This window comes from Mustela erminea, chromosome 16, assembly GCF_009829155.1.
Source record: "Mustela erminea isolate mMusErm1 chromosome 16, mMusErm1.Pri, whole genome shotgun sequence".
NCBI lineage: Eukaryota > Metazoa > Chordata > Mammalia > Carnivora > Mustelidae > Mustela > Mustela erminea.
In genome coordinates, this window is record NC_045629.1 from 51,538,509 (window position 1) to 51,559,622 (window position 21,114).

Sequence of the window (21,114 nt, forward strand, 5' to 3'; positions counted from 1 at the left end):
CTTTAATGTTTCTGTGCCTGTTTACTCATTGTTTCCTCTGTCTAGAGTCCTCGTCTCTCTTTTGTCCATTTATACAGATTCTTCCAAATCCAGCTTAGATATTTCTTTCTTCATTAACCCTAGCTTTTATCAGTACTTGCTCAGTATCTTCTATATATTTGCTGTATATACTCTCTCTATATATATACTCTCTCTCTCTCTCTCTATATATATATATACTCTATATAGAGAGAGTATATATTCTCTATATACTTGCTCAGTATCTTCTATATATATCTTCTATTACTGTCCAAAATGTACTGTGATAATTTGTTGAGTTATATGTTTTGCCTTTTGGTTTCTTGAGGACAGAGATTATATTTCATTAATGTCTTTATCATAAGTATTTATCATAATTCCCAAGAGATAGGAAATACTTACATGGTTGATACTCAGATTATTTAACAACCAGCAGACCGTGGATGCCAACCAGTCAGACGATATAGCTGACTGAGAAGAGTCGACAATGGCTATTATTCTATACTTTCATATCCTGGCTAGATATTATTCCTAGGTGCTTAGTTAATGCCTATAGACTGAATGATTAGTGGGCAAGAGCACTTTTCTCTTTTTTAAATCTTTTGTATGTAGTGATTGTGTATGATTATGGCTTTCCTACATGAATTAAAGATCCTTAAATATGTTGCCAACTAAGTCCAAAACAACCTGTATATGGGTATTCATAGTTTTGAAATCTCTTCACCAGTTGATTCCTGTAAAGTCTCTGCATACTGTAATTTTATCAGTTATGTTGTTTTTTGGTATACCTGGGAATGATAGAAAGCATCTCTAGATTACTCCGTTTGCAAGTAGTATCTTCTCTCTCCACAAGCTGCTGAACGTTGCTTCCGGTAATTTGATGAACTCTACTAAATATAGTGGAAACTATATAAACTAGGAAACTTTATAAAATTATATTTAGGGACTCACCAGTTAATATCTTTTTGCTACTCATTGGTGGAGCAGAAGAATAATCTTTTTTCTCATGAAGGATTTCCTGTCTTTACCAGTGAGCAATGTTAATTTGTAAATGTTTTCCAAAGCCAGTCTTGATTACTGCTTATATGCTGCTAATATCTTCAGTTTTCTTCATGTAACATTAATAGATTTCTTTAGGGTTTGAATGTTTTGTAAATAAATAATGCTGCAAGAGAGATGGGTTCACACTGTTGTTTGATGATAATGTCTTAAGAGCAGAGTCTCTCAGGGTCTCCGGAACAATGCAGAGTTCGCAGGTTAGATATAACTGGGAACTATATATCTAAGATCATTTTCTTATCTATTCTCATACCTTCCTTCTTAATTTTTAACTTAACTTTTAACATATTGCAAGGTATTAAATGGCATTAGTTTATTATTGGATAGCATATAATGAATGGGCTTTATAAGGGGTGATCTACTTCAGTCTCTTATCCCTCTCCCTCTGCCCTTTGCCCCACTTGTGCTCTCTCTCTCTCAAGTAAATAGATACATAAAATCTTAAAAAAAAAAAAAAAGAACAATGCCAGTTAAGTGATAATCTTGACTGCTTCTTACCTTCAAATGATTTTTCAGTATTTTTTTAACTTTCTTTCTCTCTCTCTCTTTTTTTAAGTAAGCTCCATGTCCAGCATGGAGCTCAACACGGGGCTTGAACTCACTACCCTGAGATCAAGACCTGAACTGTGATCAAGAGTTGGAGGCTCACCTGACACCCAGGCACTCTGATATTTTTCAATACTACTGCAATCACAATTGGGTTCTTGCTTAATTTTTCAAACTTTCTTCTGCCAGTACCATGCTTAGTTATTGGTATTTAAATGTAGCATTCCTAATGTTCACTGAGTACGTAAGAAAACTCAACACACTTAATAAGCAAGTATTGGTGTTGCTTGGTGACACAGCTCTGCTTATATCAATGATCTACAGAGTGTTGTGTGTATCATGTGTATATAACAGGAAGTTCTCAAGTCATCTGCCAATTATGAATGACTACCTACAGATGTATAGAGAAACTAAGTTAAGAAAATCACAGTTACATGCAGAATAAGACTGCCGGGAGAATTTATTCATCTGTAGTTTCTGTTACATTGAGGTGTAATACTAGTGTCTGATTTGAAAATAATCTCTAAAAATTGGTAACTAGATTATTGGCGTGAAAAGCCCCTACATTTTACTTATTTAAAATTTATGTAACTATCAAAATGATTAACAGTATAACTGAACTGAAGTCTCATTTCTGTCGTCTTTAAACATTCAGCATCTCTATTTCTGAATTATTTGTCTTAGAGTTTTATTGATATATAAGATTCTTCTATTTACTTTATCTTGCAAATATATAGTACTTTATTCTCTAAGGAAGTATTTGGGAAAACAGTTTTATTTGGTCAGATAAATCTATGGTTTTTCCATTAAGTTTAATTTTTGCTAAAAAGTAATATTTGAAAAGTAATATTTACCAACATAAGGAAATGCCCTTTTATTCCTACTTCTATTACCAAGTTAAAGAAACAAACTTGTAGTTCTAATATTCTGTTACTTTAAATCATAAAATGGTATAGAATCTTATCATATGCTTTTCATCATTGATTGAGATAATCATATGATTTTTCTCCCTTAGTCTGTTATTACATTGTTTAAAGAAATTTTCTGATGTACCATCCTTACATTCCTGGGGTTAACTGGTGGTTGATTGTGATCGGACATATTTTCTAGTTGTTTTGGATTTCACTATTTAAGTTTTAGCTTATGTTTTGGCTCTCTTTACATATACTTGAGTAGAATTGGCCTATGCTTATCTTATGTCAAAATTATATTTGGCTCATAAAAGGAGATACATGACTTTTTTTCCTTATTTAAATTTAATTTATGAGATAATTTATATAGATTTGAGTTAATAAAAGTCCCTTAAAGCTTTGGTAGAATTCCACCAGCAGAATTATAGCAATTGCTACAGGTACCCTATGCATAGACTACAGCCCATTCCAGATGACACCTGCAAATGGTTCTTGAGCGTACCAATAGCTTCCTGCATCTCTGTGCTTAAGGACATTTTATGGCCAATGAAGTAGGCTTTACCTGAGGAAGAGGGACAGAAGTGCCAATGAGCTATTAGATAAATACCCCCACTTCCTTACCTCTTAGTGTGATGAGTCTGAGGGTTCTATCAAGACCCAGCTTCATTTGCCTTCAGAAATAACCTACTTTTTGACTCTTTATTGGCTTTTCTCCTTTACATATTTCACTTTCCCTCTCTTTATTGTACTTTTTGGGATTATCTTTCAAATAAACAGACAAATTTGCATTCAGATCTTTGGGTCAGGATCTGATTGTGGAGAAACCCAAAAAAAGATAAAAAAAAAAAGACCATCTGGGACTGGGATTTTTTTATAGAAGTATTTTAAAGCAATATTAAATTGCAGTCGAATTCACATAACATCAAATCCACTATTTCAAAGTACACAAGGTAGCGGTTTTTAGTATATTCACAGTGTTGTGCAATTATCATCAATATCGAATTCCAGAACATTTCCATCACCCTGAAAAGAAACCCTGTAGCTATTAGCAGTCACTCCTGTCTCCCTTCACACCCAGACAACTGCCAGGCTACTTTCCTTGTCAATGGATTTGCCTATTTTGGAAAATTTATATAAATAGATTAATATAGTATGTTGCCTTTTGTGTCTGGCTTCTTTCACTTGGCATAATGCTATAAAGTTTCATCTGTGTTGTAGCAAGAATTAGTACTTCATTTCTCTTTATCGCTGAATAATATTTCCTTGTATGGATATACCACATGTTGTTTATTTGCTCAACAAGGGAAGGGCACTGGATTGTTCGCACTTTTTGGCTATTATGAATAATGCTTTTAGGAACATACATTTACGAGTTGTTCTGTGAACATACATTTTCAATTATCTTGGGTATTACCTAGTACTGGAATTGCTGGGGTGATGTGATAATTCTGTGTAAGTTTTTGAAGAACTGCCAAACTATTTTCCACAGGGACTGCTCCATTTTCTGTTCTTTACCATCAATGTACAAGGGTTACAAAAACCCATAGTCTTGCCAGTATTTGTTATTTTTCTTTAAAAAAATTACATACATCCCAGTAGATATGAAGTTGCTTTGGGTTCAGTTACTGCCACCACTGCCTACAACAGCTCTGACTAGAATTAGATGGAAGTAAAAGAGATTTGACACTGGGTACCAGAATTATTGGCGACATAAAATTTAAAAGGGACTTAATGTGAAAAATCTAGCATCCCAGACGCCTGGGTGGCTCAGTTGGTTAAGCAGCTGCCTTCGGCTCAGGTCATGATCCCAGCGTCCTGGGATCGAGTCCCACATCGGGCTCCTTGCTCCGCAGGGAGCCTGCTTCTCCCTCTGACTCTGCCTTCCATTCTGTCTGCCTGTGCTCGCTCTCGCTCGCTCTCCCTCTGACAAATAAATAAATAAAATCTTAAAAAAAAAAAATCTAGCATCCCTTGCTCCGTATAGACTGGAGCTTGAATTCTGACTGTATTGCTTATCAGCTGGAAGACATTGTCTTTGCCTGCGTCTTTGCTCAGACCCAGGACTCAAAATCTGCATTTTAACAAGGTCCCTTGATGACTCAGATGCAAATTGTAATTTGAGAAGCACTGACTTAGTCTTATCATTTTGCTGCTGTCAGTTTATCCAAGTCCTTATTGGAGGCAGTATCTACAATTTTGTTTTTAGTTTATTTTAACAGCTTTATCGAGGTGTAATTTTTATACAAAAAAGTGCATATCTTTAATGTAAAAGATTTGATGGGCTTAAGCAAATGCATACACCTGTGAAACCATCACTACAGTCAAGAGTGATAAACATTTGGAATCCAGAAGGTTCTTAAACATTATTTTATTTTTTTTTCTTAAAGACAGTTTTATGAAAGCCTATATATTTGTATTGTAGAAATTTGCCAAGCAAATACTTGAAAGAGAGAAATATATAACTATTATGTACTTATTGTTAATATATTAATTCACTCATTCCTTGAACTTGTCTTGGTGTTTTCTAGGCATGTGGGTTAGAGCAATAAACAAAAAGAGAAAAACATCTTTAACTTTCCTGAAGAATATATTCTAATTAAGAGATGCACACAAGTATTAAAGATAAATAAGTATTATTATTATTTTAAAAAGATTTTATTTGTTTATTTGACAGAGAGAGACACAGTGAGAGAGGGAACACAAGCACAGGGAGTGGGAGAGGGAGAAGCAGGCTTCCTGCAGAGCAAGGAGCCCAATGTGGGGCTCCATCGCAGGACCCCTGAGATCATTACCTGAGCAGAAGGCAAATGCTTAACAACTGAATCACCCAGGTGCCCCATAAATGAGTATTATTAAGAAGGTGTAAATGCATTGGAAAACATTAAAATCTAGATACTTTTGGGTGGTGCTGGAAATTTAATTTGGATTAAGAGCGACACACTTAAGAGGGATGGTTGAGCAATGACTTGAAGGAGATGAGGGAGTTACTGGCATTGCAGGTATGTAGGGAAAAACAGTCCAGAGTGAGGTTAACAGTGAATACAAAAGTTCTATCGTGCGGACAGGCTTGACATGTTGGAAAATAGCCAGTAAGTGTATGGCTGGAGTAGAGCAAGTAGGTGAGAGACAACGTTAGAGAGATCGCAAAGGACCTTTTGGATCATTGTGAAGACTTTGGCATTTATTCTGAGCAAAATGGGGAGTATTAAAACGTCTGACCAGAAATGGGACATGATGGGAGTTACATTTTAAAATACTGTAAAGGGTTTATTTGACTGTTTTGTTGAGATAGATTAATGGGAAAATTGAGAAAAGGATGGAACCTGGGAGACCCGTTACGAGATTATTGCAATAATTTAAGTGGTAACTCAGACAGGGTTGTTATGGTGGAGATGGTGAGATGTTGTCTCTGTAGAGTAGAGCTTAGAGTAGAATCAGGAAGATTCTCTGGTGGAATCTATGTGGGATATGGGAGAAAAAGAGGAGTCCAAGATTTTTGGCTTGTGGCCAACTGGAAGGATTCAGAGTCCCCATTAATTGCTATGAGTAAGACTGGGTGGAACAGTTTTTAGGGTGAAGGTCTGGAATTCAGTTTGAGGGTGTTAAATTTGAGACGAATCAAAATACAAATGCACTGAAGCTTAGATAGAGCCTGTGTTTCTCATTTTATGCTGTGATGGTGTTGTGAATATGAACATACTAGAATTGTAAATTCTTAGAATAGTAAATCTCCCTTGGATAGGTCAGGTTAGAGTTGCCTTTTACTGAACCTGTTTTGTAGAAGGTCACAGGACTGTATGTGATTAGTGATGTTGCTTTTTAGCAATTAAAGGAGCAAGAAGTACAATTTAAAGGAAGTGCATATAGTAGTCTATGACTTCTTATATTTTACTTACAGGAAACTGTGGAAGATCCCAAACAATTTTGTCCCTTTAAAGTTTTAAAGAATTTCTAGTAAGAATCTGAGAAACAGGTAAATAAATGAAGCTTTATACTTGAGATTTTTTTCTCTGAGTTACTAACTCTTCCTTAAAAATCTGCCCCCCCGGGGCGCCTGGGTGGCTCAGTGGGTTGAGCCATGCCTTCGGCTTGGGTCCTGATCTCGGGGTCCTGGGATCGAGTCCCGCATCGGGCTCTCTGCTCAGCGGGGAGCCTGCTTCCTCCTCTCTCTCTCTCTGCCTACTTATGATCTCTCTCTGTCAAATAAATAAATAAAATCTTTAAAAAAAAAAATCTGTCCCCCCTCAGTGTTTCAGTGATTTCCATATCACCATATCTTGTTGGTATTATGTTAGGATTGCTTCTAGTTTTATACTCCTAATTTTCTTCAATTTGGATGAAGTATCATCATCTTTACTATCTGATAGCCTTCATATATATGTTCTGGCTTCCTTCCTTTTCTAACATTCCTCTTCAGAAATTGTCACATTCTGTTTTCCATTTTAAATAAAACCCTCCTGGTGAATGTGCTTTCTGTTTAAGAAAAATTAATCTTGCCCCTTTCCCCTATTTTTTTTTTTTTAAAGATTTTATTTGTTTACTTGACAGATAGAGATCACAAGGAGGCAGAGAGGCAGAGAGAGGAGGAAGCAGGCTCCCTACCAAGCAGAGAGCCCAATGTGGGACTCGATCCCAGGTGGGACTCGATCCCAGAACTCCGGGATCATGACCTGAGCCGAAGGCAGAGGCTTCAGCTCACTGAGCCACCCAGACACCCTCTCTTTCCCCTATTTTTAAGTCATAATTTTACTTTAAATTTATGAAATGATTTTATAATTCTACAATTTCAACATCATAACTTTTAAGCTCTTCTAAATGATGGAAAAGAAAACCGACAACTGATAGTTGTATTTATTCAAATCTTTGAGTCAGTCATTATGCAGTGAAAAATAATTATTCTAATTAATATCACATTTTATAATGTACTCTTTGAACTCACTTTTTAATTTTGTTTAAGTTACTGTATTTTTAACTGAAATTTAATTTATTTTTAGGGTAAAGGTGGGTTAACAACAAAGTACTAATATACAAAGAAGCCAGTGGGTTCCCCTTGAACAAAGTGCTGTAGCACAGACTAGTGGGAAAACTTAATAATTGCAGAAACATTCACTTGCCTTAATCTTGCTGGATTTATCTACTGTTGTAAGAGTTGTCCTAAAAAAAATTACTTAGAGAAATTTAAACTTAAAATGCAGTTGTGAATTAAAATGAGATTTGAAAGTCAAATAAATATTTATTATGAAAATAGCACTTACCCTATTCTGATAATAATATGCAATTAAAATCTTTTTAATGACTATTTTGACAGTCACTTCCCTAGAACACAGTTTATAAAATAAATCACCTGCTTTGATGAAAAGAAAAATAAAACATTACAAATTATGTTACCTTTGATAAAATTGACTCCTTTACTCACACCCCTCCATATAAAAACCCCTGAAAATAAACTATATTGTATTTTTAAAAACATGTGTATGAAAATTCAGTGATTGGTTCTCAGCTAATATATTTATGTTAAATACATCTTTACTTTCAGTGTGATTATAAGTATCAGTGAATATTTTCCCTAGTCCAGTTAACCTTAATTGGTTTCTAGTCTGACATCCTTATTACATATTCCCGACTCCTCCTCCTGTGTTTTTCTTTTCCTTCTTTTTAATTTTAAAACATTTCAGAAAGGTTGAGGTTAGAGAATAAAACCAGCCTCATACACATCTTAGTATTTTGCCATACTTGTTTTATATTTTTCCCTTTTTTTAGAGCTAGGGCAATAATCTTGAATACTTTATACATACAGACTGCTAATCCATAGATAGTATTATTTTGCAAGGTTTTTAATGCTATATCATGGATCAGACTATTTATTTCTCTGATGCTTGTTTTATTTAACTCTATATTTCAACGTATCTCAACATTTAGATTCATCAAAACCCAGTTCATTCATTTTGAACTGCTGAATAGAATCCTTCTGCATGAATATGCTACACTTTACCCATTGTCATGTTGATTTAGATTATCTAAATTTCTTTAACGGTGCTCCATGCACAAACCTGTTCAAGGCTTCTTGTGCATGCTTGGGAACTTCTCTGGGGTAGAAGTAAGATCTCTGGGTTGTAGAGCGCATGATTTCACCTGATACTGCAGAATGACTTCCCAAACTGGTCGAAGTGATTTATAGCCCTGGGAGGAATGTTCCTGAATATTGGTTCCTCTACTTCCTCTCCAATGTTTGGTATTGTCAGACTTTTAAATGTTGCCAAACTCATGGAAGTGAAATAGTAACTCATTGTTTTACATTTGCATTTTCTGACTAATGAGGTTAGGCACCTTTTTATTAGTTTTTATTTTAATTTATTAATGGGGGGAGGAGCAGATGGAGAGAGAATCTCAAGCTGGCTGCATGCTTAACTCAGATCTCACCACCCTGAGATCAGGAGCTGAGCCGAAATCAAGAGTTGGGTGCTCAAGCGGCTGGGTCACCCAGGAGCCCCTTAGTACCTTTTCATTTCTTCATTGTTTAATTTGGTTTCTCTATGGAATTGCGTGTTCATTCCTTGACCTATTATTCTACTGTGATGTTTGTCTCTCTCTTATTGAGTATGGAAACTCTCCATATATTCTGAAAGCATACCTTTTGTTAGCTGTGTCCATTGCATTAAAACCTCTTCCAGATGGTGGTTTTTCTCTTTACTTCATCTTATGATTTCACTATTCAAAAGTAAACCTTTCAATACAATAGAATTGATCTTTTTTTTTTTTTAAAGATTTTATTTATTTGTCAGAGAGAGGGAGAGAGAGCGAGCACAGGCAGACAGAGAGGCAGGCAGAGGCAGAGGGAGAAGCAGGCTCCCTGCGGAGCAAGGAGCCCGATGTGGGACTCGATCCCAGGACGCTGGGATCATGACCTGAGCTGAAGGCAGCTGCTTAACCAACTGAGCCACCCAGGCGTCCCTAGAATTGATCTTTTAAAAACATTTTTTAACTTCCATCATCTCATAGAGATAAAATAGATACTTATCTCATATAGATCACGATAAAAAGAAAAGAAAAAAATTCTTGTGTTGAGAACTCTTAGGATCTACTCTTTTAGTAACTTTCCTATATATCATATAGTGGTGTTGACTATAGTCCTCCTGTTGTATATGACATTCCTAGTACTTATCCTATAACTGGAAATTTGTACCTTTTGGCAATCTTCCTCCATCCGGTCTGTCACTAGTAACCACAGGTGTGGTTTCTCTTTCTAAGAGTCTCATCTTTCTTCTGTTTTATCTTAATTTAATTTGTTGCTGTGTAAATTGATAAGCTAAAATTCTGGGTGCAGAAACAAAAATTTTACTGTAACAGTTACGTCTGTTTTAGCAGAAAGCTGTTAAAAATTAAGAATTATATCATAGCATAAAACAAATGACTTTAATATTAGAGATAAAAATAGAGTTTAGAGAAAGTGGAAAGAGGAGTCAAGGTTTAAGTTTAGGCAGGGTGGCATAATCTTTAATTCTTTAATTTCTCTGAGGTTTTATTTTTTTTTTTTAATTTTATTTTTTTTTCATTCTTTTTTTTTTTTTAAGATTTTATTTTATTATTTATTTGACAGACAGAGATCACAAGCAGGCAGAGAGGCAGGCAGAGAGAGAGAGAGGAGGAAGCAGGCTCCCTGCTGAGCAGAGAGTCCGATGCGGGACTCGATCCCAGGACCCTGAGATCATGACCTGAGCCGAAGGCAGAGGCTTAACCCTCTGAGCCACCCAGGCGCCCTCTCTGAGGTTTTAAAGTGTGAGTTAAATTGTGTTTTTTTTTCCCCCTCAATTGGGCATTTTTGTTTGGATTAAATAGGGCAGATATCTGAAATTTAAGTAATATTGATTGCATGGTAATGTAATAAATCATTGTATTTTCAACTTAATTGTCTTGTCTTTCATTTTCATTATCATTTCCTGTCTTTTAGTTAATATTTGGCATCTCAAGTTGCCAAAATGTGAGATGGACCCATCATACTTATGGGCATTATAACTTTGTTGAAATTGCTACTCAATTATCTGATTGTCTCAGTTTTCTAACTTAATTGGTTACTTACTGTAAGATCATGCAACTGAATTCTCATATGATCTAACCATCTCAGTTCTTTAATTTAATTGGTTGAAACCAGTTTCTGCTTCATTCAATAACTCTTTTTGGAGAACACTCAAAAAGGGGATGAATCCCCTAAGACTTACATTGCTCTGTTTTTTTTTTTTTTCAAAGGAATTAGCTTACTACTAACATGCTATGTATAGGGTGTTAAAGCTCATCTGCACGTCCTAGTGGTGCCCTCCCCCCAACACCCCTACCCCAGTAATTACACAGATTGTTCCTTTTGACTCTCCCAAACTGGCTCTTTTCTTTAGTTTCTGAAGTTCGCCCCAGGCCTTCCTACCCATGATGTTTTGTGCCTTTTTTTTTTTTTTTTTTTGATTACTTACTTCAGTTAATTTTGCTGTAAAACCTGGCACTTTTAACATCTTTTCTTTAAAAAACATCATCTCTGGGTAGTATAGGCTACCATCACATTCCCTGGGGACCACTTTGCCTGGACTCAGTTCCTTTTCTCTCTCCTCCAGCCTCCTATCCCACAACTCCTGCCCAGAGCAATCAGACTCCTCTGTCTACATATGGATCTGGTCTATACTTTGTACTTAGGCAATTATCAATTTCTGAACATAGCTGACAATGCTCAAATCACGGTATAATAGGTGTATTATATTTGAAGTGCCTCCTAGTTTGGATTCTGTGATCAGTAAGCCAGCTTCCCCCGCCCCCCGCCCCATTTAAAGCAATGGTGGGTTAAGAGAAACTACAAAACAGGAAACCTGAAGCTCATGACTTCAAGCCTAAAGGTAGTTGGGGACAGTTAGGTATACAGAAAAGGGAGGTCGAGGAAAAGCTGGTCCCTTCTATCCTTGCGCATCCTAGAGAAGGTGAAAGAAGACAGAGGTAAGGTCAGTAGGTGACCAGAGGTATGGTCTAATCTCTTTTCTCTAGGCTTTGACCAGGAGGAGGATGCCTATTGGTTACATTGAAAGGTAGATTTTACCCTTGATATTCGAGGTTCTTGAAGAGATCACCTTTCAGGATGCTCTAGCACCCCCTCTGGGGGGCATGGCCACTTCAGATGCATTCAGCAGGGCATTATGGCCAAGAAAAGGCCAGCTTTAGCCTTCCAGAACTATCCTTAGTGCCAGGGTGGAACAGAAAACATGAAGGTAGATGCATGTCCCTGACACGACACCCCCCCCATCCTGAGGGATGAGAGACGAAGGATGAGATGATGTTGCAGGAGACGCTTCTGAACCGATAGCTTGAGCTGTGGCTCAGGAGAGGCTTATTCGGGGTCTAGGTGGATTCAGCAGTGCCTTGGGAGCCGAGGTGAGATCGCGTTGATAGTGGAGCACAATGCTATGAAAACTGAGAAGAGCCAGACTCTGGATTAGATGAGCTGCAGATTTCAGCAGCAGAAGCCCCATAGAACACGTAGACACATTCTTGGAAAACAGCAGGGAAAGGGGCAGAAATATCAGAAACAGAGAATTTATCCAAAGGAGCTATTGAACAGACTAAAATTACATGAGTTGTGGTTTTTTTTTTTTTTTTTTTTTAAACAAAATTTGGCTAGTATGCTGTTGAGGAAAATCAGATCAAAAATAAAGAAAGAAGTTGTGTTTCTTTGCAATTACTTTTTTCCAAGCTGCAACAATTGGTAACAGAGAAGAATTTGCAACAACTAAGATTTGGAGATGTTCCAAGTTAAAGCTTCTTCGTGCCTCTGCAGGGGCTGGGAGACTTACAGAAGACATCATAGAATTTTCTTGCTAGCTAGAGAGGCCATGCTTGTAGTTCATGCACAATTTGGGAAAGTCTTGCTGTTTGTCTTAGGGTATTAGATGAAGCAAAATTTCTGATTTTTATTTTGTGATCCAGAAGCCTGATACAGAGATTACAGAGATCTCTTAATGGCTTAAGGAACAAATTTTTTAAAACTTGAGACCTCTAGAATATGGGTCAGTACTTCTAATTTGCCAGTCTACTGTGAAAGTGCGGGGGGAGGGCCTTGTCGGTTAGTAGTCACAAATTCCACCGAATTCTGCCTTTTGAGACACAGAGACACCATGGCTCTGGTGACGGGAACACTTCGGGAGATGCTATGATTGAGCCTTCCCAGATTTCCAGGTCTTTTGAAGATCTTTTCTGAATCCTTGTTGTTTTTTCAAACACAGCCTGGGCCAGGGGAGAAGTAATCATCAAGGGATCTATGGTGTGAATGCATTAATTTTGTAGAATGTATCATAATTGTAATAGAAACAGTATTTGTGCAATTATTTGTTTTGCTTCTTGTCTCTCCCATGATACTTTAAAATCCCCAGTAAAGCCTAGGTTTCTTGAACTGTATTTACCAGCGCTTAGCATCGTGCCTGGCATATAAGAGGCATTTAGTGAATATTGTATGAATGAGTAAATAATTAATGAATTAGTGTTAATAGCTGTTTGCCCATCTATAAATACGTTGGAATTTTATGGTCTGAATTAATTTTTATGATAAATTGCAGCTTCATCCAAGTTTACTTACTAATACTGAATGCAGTATTAATCTTTTAATACTACTGGTTGGATTAACAACTAGTTTTCTGTAAGAAAAAGCCCTGATTTGTGACATTTTCCAATTTCTGTTGTCTAAATACGCCTCCAGGGCTGATTTCAAGCTAAGCCATATTACTCTGTTGAATGTGGCGTTGGGAAGAAATGTGCACCGCCCGTTCTTAGGACTTGGTGAAAGCTGGCTCCGGAAGTCCTCTGAAGAGCTTTCATGCTCAAGTTTAGGAATGCATTGTTCTTCACATATGAAGATTGTGCTGGTGATACGCATTCAAGAACAGGCAGTTTAAAAGGAGTCTCAATTTGCTAAGGGAATTCTATCAGCTGTGAAGGATAAACTCAAAACGTGTCGGTAGCTCAGTGTTATTGAAGTTTGTTTCTTATTTATGTCAAGTCCACATTGGTATGGCTGATCAGCAGACGGTTCTCTTCCAAGAGCTCATTCAGGGTTTTTTTTTGTTATCTTCTAGGTCTGGAGTGAAGGGCATGATAGTAGTATATGAGAGGTTTTTTTTTTTTTTTTTTTTTTAAGATTTTATTTATTTATTTGACAGAGAGAGGGCACAAGTAGGCAGAGTAGCAGGCAGAGGGAGAGGGAGAAGCAGTCTCCTCACTGACCGGGGAGCCCAGTGCAGCGCTCGATCCCAGGACCCTGAGATCATGACCTGAGCCAAAGGCAGACACTTAACTGACTGAGCCACCTAGACACTGCATGTATGAGAGTTTTTTAATGGTTGGGGGAATGGCGCACATCATTGCACTTACAATCAAATAGCCAGGACAAAGTCGCATGGCCATGGCCGTCCCATGGCCATGGGAGGTTGAGAAATGCAGCATCCTAGAGGAAAAAGGAAATTAATTTAATAGTTAGCCAGGATCTTTCAGTTTTCTAGTCATAAGACAGATTAAGCTGATCAATTTATATTCTCTAATTATATTCTCTAATACACGCATTTATAAGCAGGCTGGCAATGATTAGAAGTGGAATCCAGTAAATTTTTTTATGTGTACGGCGTTAGCTGCATCTTACAAGCTTGGTCTATGGTCTAACCAGCAATCCTTTGCTTCTCTGAATTACTCTATTTATTATCCCTATTGAGATGAAAATTAGTTTTGCAGACCTTTAAATTCTTTCAAATTACTGTATGCACTGGACACAATTTTGTTTTTCTTTTCTTTGGCTGTTTAGTGTAGCTGTTGCATTTATTATTTATATAATTTTAAAGAAATATTTCTATTTTCCTTAGTTTTTTTTCCTCTCCCTTTCAAACCCACCAAGGATGTTTGTAGAATGAAACATATGATAAGAAGTGGCAAATTTGGGTCATTAGAGAGTATTCTGTCTCAATACTGTTATATGACTTTGGAAAATACGGCATATTTAGAAATGGAGGTAATAATACCTTAGAATTTTTAATCCTGTATGTCTTTGTATTCTCAGGGCCTCGGTGTTTTTGATATTCCTGAAGATCAGCAGAACTAATAGGCCCTAAGCATAGGTGTTCACAGGCATATATGTTACTAAGATGTTTTTTTTTTTAATTGTGCTATGTTAGTCCTCATACAGTACATCATTCGTTTTTGATGTAGGGTTTCATGATTCATTGTTTGCGCATAGCATCCAGTGCTCCATGGGATCGTGCCCTCCTTAATACCCATCACCAGGCTCACCCATTCCCCTACCCCTCTCCCCTCTAAAGCCCTCAGTTTGTTTCCGGGAGTCCTTAGTCTCCCATGGTTCATCTTCCACTCCGATTTCTCCCCTTTCATTTTTCCCTTCCTTCCCCTAACGTCCTCCATGCTATTTCTTATGTTCCACAAATAAGTAAAACCATATGATAATTGTCTTTCTCTGCTCGGCCTTTACTAAAACCGCTTTCATCATATGGTATACTTGCTGATTAACTTAATTGGTTAAAGGGTTTCATTAACAGAAGTCCTGTGATTTTGTTCCCAAATCAGTTTAATTTCATTTCATGGACACACACCTTACCTCTGGTAGACATTAATAATTTCCTAAGCAGTTAAAAGTCATCTCCTACGGACTCATGTACATGTGTGTGTGAGATGGAGTTCAGCACCCTCAGTTGAGAGGTTAAGTTGCTCTGTGTTTGGAGGACTTTAGGAGTAAAAGCGTCAGTCTCTTTACTACTTCAAGTGAGTGGATTTGTTAACTGAGGTTTAAAGATTAACAAACTAGGAATCCATGAACGGAGGAGGTAGTACAAGAAGGAAAGGAGAGTGAATTGGGTGTTAGGATATGAGGATACTAAGAACCGGAAGTTGAGGATGGAACAGAACGTCTAGTCAGAAAAGTAGCCGCCATTGTGGGTATCCCAGAGAGTATGGGGAGAGAATTAATACGGGGGGAGTCTTTAATAGGAATTGAACAGCATCCTTCAAGCCTTATACTCATTTATCTCATATTAATATCCCCTGGGTGTTAACAGATGAGGAACAGATGAGTTCTTCCAAGTCTTGTTCTCATTTTGGGTTACACAGAAATGTTACTATCACCGTTTGTATGATGAATAGTTCATGCTGAGGTAAATCGGTGAGGCTACGTGTGGCTTTCTGCACTCACTGAGGAACACACATGTAACTCATCCCTCATATCCAGTTGGGAATCTCTGCTTCAGCCAGGTGTTCTCTAAGTTTATCTGGCGTCAGAATCACCTATAGGATGTGGCCAAAAAAATCTCAGATTTTTGCGTCCTGCCCCAGAATTTCTGATTCAGTAGTTCTGGAATGGGACCTGAGAATTTGCACTTCAGACAAGTTGCCAGGTGGTAGGGATCCATTGTCCCAGGGATAGGAACTTGCTTACCTTGTGATAAATAATGAAACAGCAATAGGTTGTGTCTGCAGATGACTGTGACTGGATACTTGTCTGTCTCACAAGCTCACTTCTGTTTTATCGTTAGTTACCAGGCACAAAGGGTATTATTCTCAGTACTCTGACTTATTCTAGGTGAAGTCACATGGTGAAATCATATAGCTTATCTTATCATTATAATATGAATAGCAATCTGCTTAAAATAAGACAGAAAAGTTGAAATTCAAATTTATTTTAACATTATTTTGTGGTTCTATATTTAGTTTACTTTTCACATTTAAGAGAGAGCTGCAATACCAACATTTGTCACAAGATGGCATCAAAAGGCTGAAGATTTTGGTTGAAACTTCATTTTTGAGAGAGCTAGCTATTTCAGAGTATACAAACCAAAAGAAATCTGTACCCTGAGGTATATTTTTGTGTGTGGGTTTTTTTTTTTTGGTGAGATTTTGGTATTTTCATATCAAAAATGCTTTCTTATTTACTTATAAAAGAATATAAGGCACATATGTTGACATTATTGCTGACTAATTCTTTTGGAAATCAGTGAAACATAAATCTTAGTGTAATAATATCCAGTATCTTATCATCTTTCCCCAGAAAGGATTTCAAAAGAATTCAAGTTAGTAAGCATTTAGACGGTCTTACTATCCTGTGATTGATAGCATTTCTTTATGCAAATAGACTGTGTAAATCGTGTCCCCAGCGAGCTTTGAATTTAGTGGGGTAGGGAAGAAATGTATATACAGTTCAAAGAGATAACAAAGTAATATAATATTAAACAACGTTGTATGATATGAATTATACAAACAATATGAATGAGAATGAGGACAATAAAGCAAACATTTTAAATGGCATTTTATAAAAAAATCTTTGCATCAGTTGAAAATACCATAATAAATCTTCCTTTTACTGTAGTTATCTATTTATTATTGTTATAACTTATTTAAACTATGAGGAAGTGTTGGCAATATTGAGAGCTCTTTCAGTATTTGACATAAACGTCAGAAAACCCTCACTTGAAACATGAACTCACCCTTTTTTTTTTTAAAAGATTTTTATTTATTTATTTATTTGACAGAGAGAGAGAGAGAGATCACAAGTAGGCTGAGAGGCAGGCAGAGAGAGAGAAGGAAGCAGGCTCCCGCTGAGCAGAGAGCCTCATGTGGGGCTTGATCCCAGGACCCTGAGATCATGACCTGAGCCGAAGGCAGTGGCTTAATCCACTGAGCCACCCAGGCGTCCCATGAACTCACCTTTTATTTCATGAATAGATAATTTTATTTTTCCTGATACATTGAAAAAGATTTCTTAGAAAAAAGTGAGGGTTTTCTGGTCACAAAGATAGTAGTTAAGATATTCTTAGATTCCTGGAGTCTGAAAAACGTACTAAAAAATCAAGGGTAGGACGGTTGTTTCGTGGCGGTGGGGAGGGAGAAAGGGGATTTACTGTTTAGTGAGTACAGATTTTGAGCTCTGCAACATGAACAAGTTTTGAAGATGTGTTTCACTGTTCTGTGAATATACTTTTGAACTGTGCACTTAAAAATGGTTAAAGAGGTAAATTTTTAAAATCACAAAATGTAAAAAAAATAACAACAAGTATCCTTCTATAAATTATGAGCAACTAATAGGTTTATGTTGAAGATCAAAAATGTTCCTAGCTTTATTTTAGCCATTAAGAGCTACTTAAAAGGAATAAATACCCCTTCAAGAAGCTTATAATATAATTATTTGGTGATAGAAGATTAATATAATATTAGTAGGTAATCTACTAGAAGTCTAATATCTAATAAGCATTGTGTTAGACATTTTATATAAATTATTTCCAATCTTTAATTCTCAAAACAATATAGAAAAAAGTATTATCATCCCTATTTCCTTATTTTATCACTAAGGAAACCTTAATAGATACGAAGGTTCAGGACCTTGTTCAAGGTTACTGTTTCTATATTGGAGTTAATATTTAAACCCAAGTCTGTCTAGCCTCAAAATCCATTTTCCCTATATTACACCATGCCCCTAATTTAAATAAAAAGCAATTAAAGAATACACGTAAACAACCAGTAATTTGGGACTCTCGTTTGGTATTTCTGCTGTCAGTTAACATTGCCTGTTTCATTATAATTGTGCTGACAAAATGAAAAGATACGTGATATAATTAATGGTAGCAGTTAATCTGGATTACATTTTAATTTCAGGAAAGATAACCATTTGATTTTTTGTTGTTGGTTTGAACTGTCTTCTCTTTTGACTTGTGTTTAACTTTTGGAACCACTAATTTTTCTTCCCTGTGTATTCGTGTGCAGGTTATGTGGGTATGTAATTTGTGCCGAAAACAACAAGAAATCCTCACTAAATCAGGAGCATGGTTTTATAATAGTGGATCTAACACATCACAGCAACCCGATCAGAAGGTTCTCCGAGGACTGCGGAATGAGGAGGCACCTCAGGAGAAGAAAGCAAAAGTGCATGAGCAGGCCCAGTTCCAAGGACCCTCAGGTGACTTATCTGTACCTGCAGTGGAGAAAAGTCGCTCTCATGGGCTCACAAGACAGGATTCTATTAAAAATGGGTCAGGAGTGAAGCACCAAATTACCAGTGACATAGCTTCAGACAGGTAAACATTTTGTTTAATCTTTAGGTAAACATTCTTTTTATAACCTTCATTCCAAACAGAAATAAAAATACATGAAATGTTGAGGCAACGAGTTGTCTAAATGTAATGTGAATGTCCGTGTGTTTTATATAAATGGGAAAGTGATGTTCAGGACTTGAACTTCTAGAAGTTTGAACAATCTTAGGTTTATTCTGATTTTCCGGGATAAAGAAATCAAACAGAGGATTTATATAGAAGGCTGTTGGCATAGGAAAGACAGACTGGGGTAAGAGCAGTGGGAAGGAAGAAGAGATGGTTGTAAGACATTTTAGAGAGGTTGCATCAAAGGAACTAGCTAGAGTTGGGGGTAAGGGAATGGGGAATGTTACTGATGTCCACCTCGGGCTGAAGGATGAGGTAGTTTTCCAGGCAGGTAGATCCAGACGAAAGGATTTCATGAATTTGCTGTGTTCGTGGGCTAACTCTGTTATTACTACTTGGGATCAATTCTATGGGCTTCTTCATGTTCAAAATGTTGGACTTTTATAAATAGAATTTATGGTCCTATATTTCCTACCTGTGGAAGGGGAGAATGAAACATTTTCATGGGAAGATTATTTTTCTATACCATATTCCTATTTGAATTGCAAATTAAAAAAAAATCTGGTTTATGCTATTTCTGTCACCCAGAAGTGGCCAATAAATTTCTATGTGAATAAGTACAAAGTCATGCATTTGTGGAAAATCAAATCTAAAATTATACTCATAGGATGGTGGGTTCCGAGCACTCATTTGTCACAGGTAAGATAATTGGAAGTCAGTTTATATAGTGCCTCAAATGTCATCCCGATGAATTGCTGTGTTTTATGAGAACTTTGCTAGTTCTTTTGAAAACTAGCAAAAGTGAAACAATGTAATTCTGTCTTTGGGCAAAATAATGGTGGTTTCACAGCTGAAATACTATAAACATGTCTCAGTGTAAAATCTCAGGAACCCCAAAATTTTAATTTTAGAGGACCATCTTCAATTGAGGTCCACGTTAAGCAGACAAAATATTTGGAAGGCAATCCCAGGCATGACCTGTAGGGGAGCAAGCAATGGTCTAGTTAAGAGAAAAAACGCAATCCTAGGCACATTCAAGAACAGGTTATTTCTTATAGCCAACGTGTCTCAGTTTTACTTAGACACCTGGGAGTCAGGGTACAATGGCCTCAGCCTTATCCTATCTGATGGGCAAGGAGATTTGGGTATTTATCCCTATCTCTCCTTTGTTACTGGTTTAGGGTTGTTCTAGAGGGTGTTAACTCGTTTTGGAACTCACTGGCCAAGCATGTTCTTATGGCCAGAGGAAGCACTCAGGCAGAGTATTACAATATGGTAAGAAGACAGTGCTGTGTAGGGACTGGTGAAATGATGATGCCGTGTGAGTTGGGACAGTGGCAGTGTCTGCTACACAAGGACTTAAGAAATCAACAAAGCCTGTAAAATGGCAACGACAATAGTTGTGGTATCTGAATTTGGATGAAAAAATAGATGATTACCAGCGGAGGTAGGATTTTCAATGAAAGAATGAATGACTAAGTAAAATGGATAATGGGGACATAGATGCATTCTGCAAAAACTAGATGGATGCACGAGATAGTTTTCTTTGGAGTTTAGAAAGATGGTTTAGGAAGAATACAAGGAAATACCTGAAATACTGGATCACGTAATAGATTATGAAGTTGTGGGATGCATTTCATCAGGAAGTTGTAGATGTGAAAAATAAATCCAACAAGTTTATGAATGATTAATTCATCTTTGTGAGAAAGCTGGAATCATCTCTCTAATCTTTGAAGAAGGCGGTGATGAGAACAAATATATCTCTTCCAATATTATCTTTCAACTCTTCTTCTGTTGACAAAGTATTAGCCTGGATGAACAATAGAATCTGATCCATTGTGGGGAAGCAAGATATAGTACTTCTCCCCCCTTCTTCTCTTTTGTCTGGTGGCTTTGGTACCATTACTAATAATTGTGTATCTTAATGACTCAAAGCATCCGGTAAGTACATCCTTCTTCTCCCAATCTCATATAAGTCAAACAAGTAGCTCCTTTTGTGTACAGGAATTACTCTAGTCAGGGAAGAAGTTAGAATTTAACATTAGATTTAGTAGTTATGCCTAGAAAATGGGATTGGTTATAAGTTGTAAAAGCTATTATTTGAAAAATACTTTCTCTTCAAAAATAATTCAGTTTTCCTTACCATAAGCAAAAAAGAGCATTTGTTTTATTATTTTTAAATACAGATTCTATAACAGTTTGCTATGTGTGCATTTATGAACCCACCGGATTCTCTCCCCTAGACCATGGCATCAGCAGACTATGTCCCTGGGCCAAATCTGGCTTGCCACATTTTTTTTTTTTTTGTAAATGAAGATTTCCTGGAACACGGCCATACCTATTCATTTATTTAGTGTCTTTGGCTCTTTTCATCTACAGCTCCAGGGCTGAGTACTTTATAAGGGACTATATGG

The 21,114-nt window shown here is 36.8% G+C and overlaps 1 protein-coding gene across 27 annotated transcripts in view; it reads left to right on the plus strand.

The window, feature by feature from the left end:
• RIMS2 (regulating synaptic membrane exocytosis 2) overlaps window positions 1-21,114 on the plus strand; it is a 594,152-nt gene that overhangs the window by 163,076 nt on the left and 409,962 nt on the right. For all 27 annotated transcript variants that reach the window (XM_032316364.1, XM_032316365.1, XM_032316366.1 and 24 more), the window contains one exon: window positions 18,309-18,619. In XM_032316364.1, coding sequence (XP_032172255.1) covers window positions 18,309-18,619 — 311 coding nt within the window. The remainder of the gene's footprint in view (window positions 1-18,308; window positions 18,620-21,114) is intronic.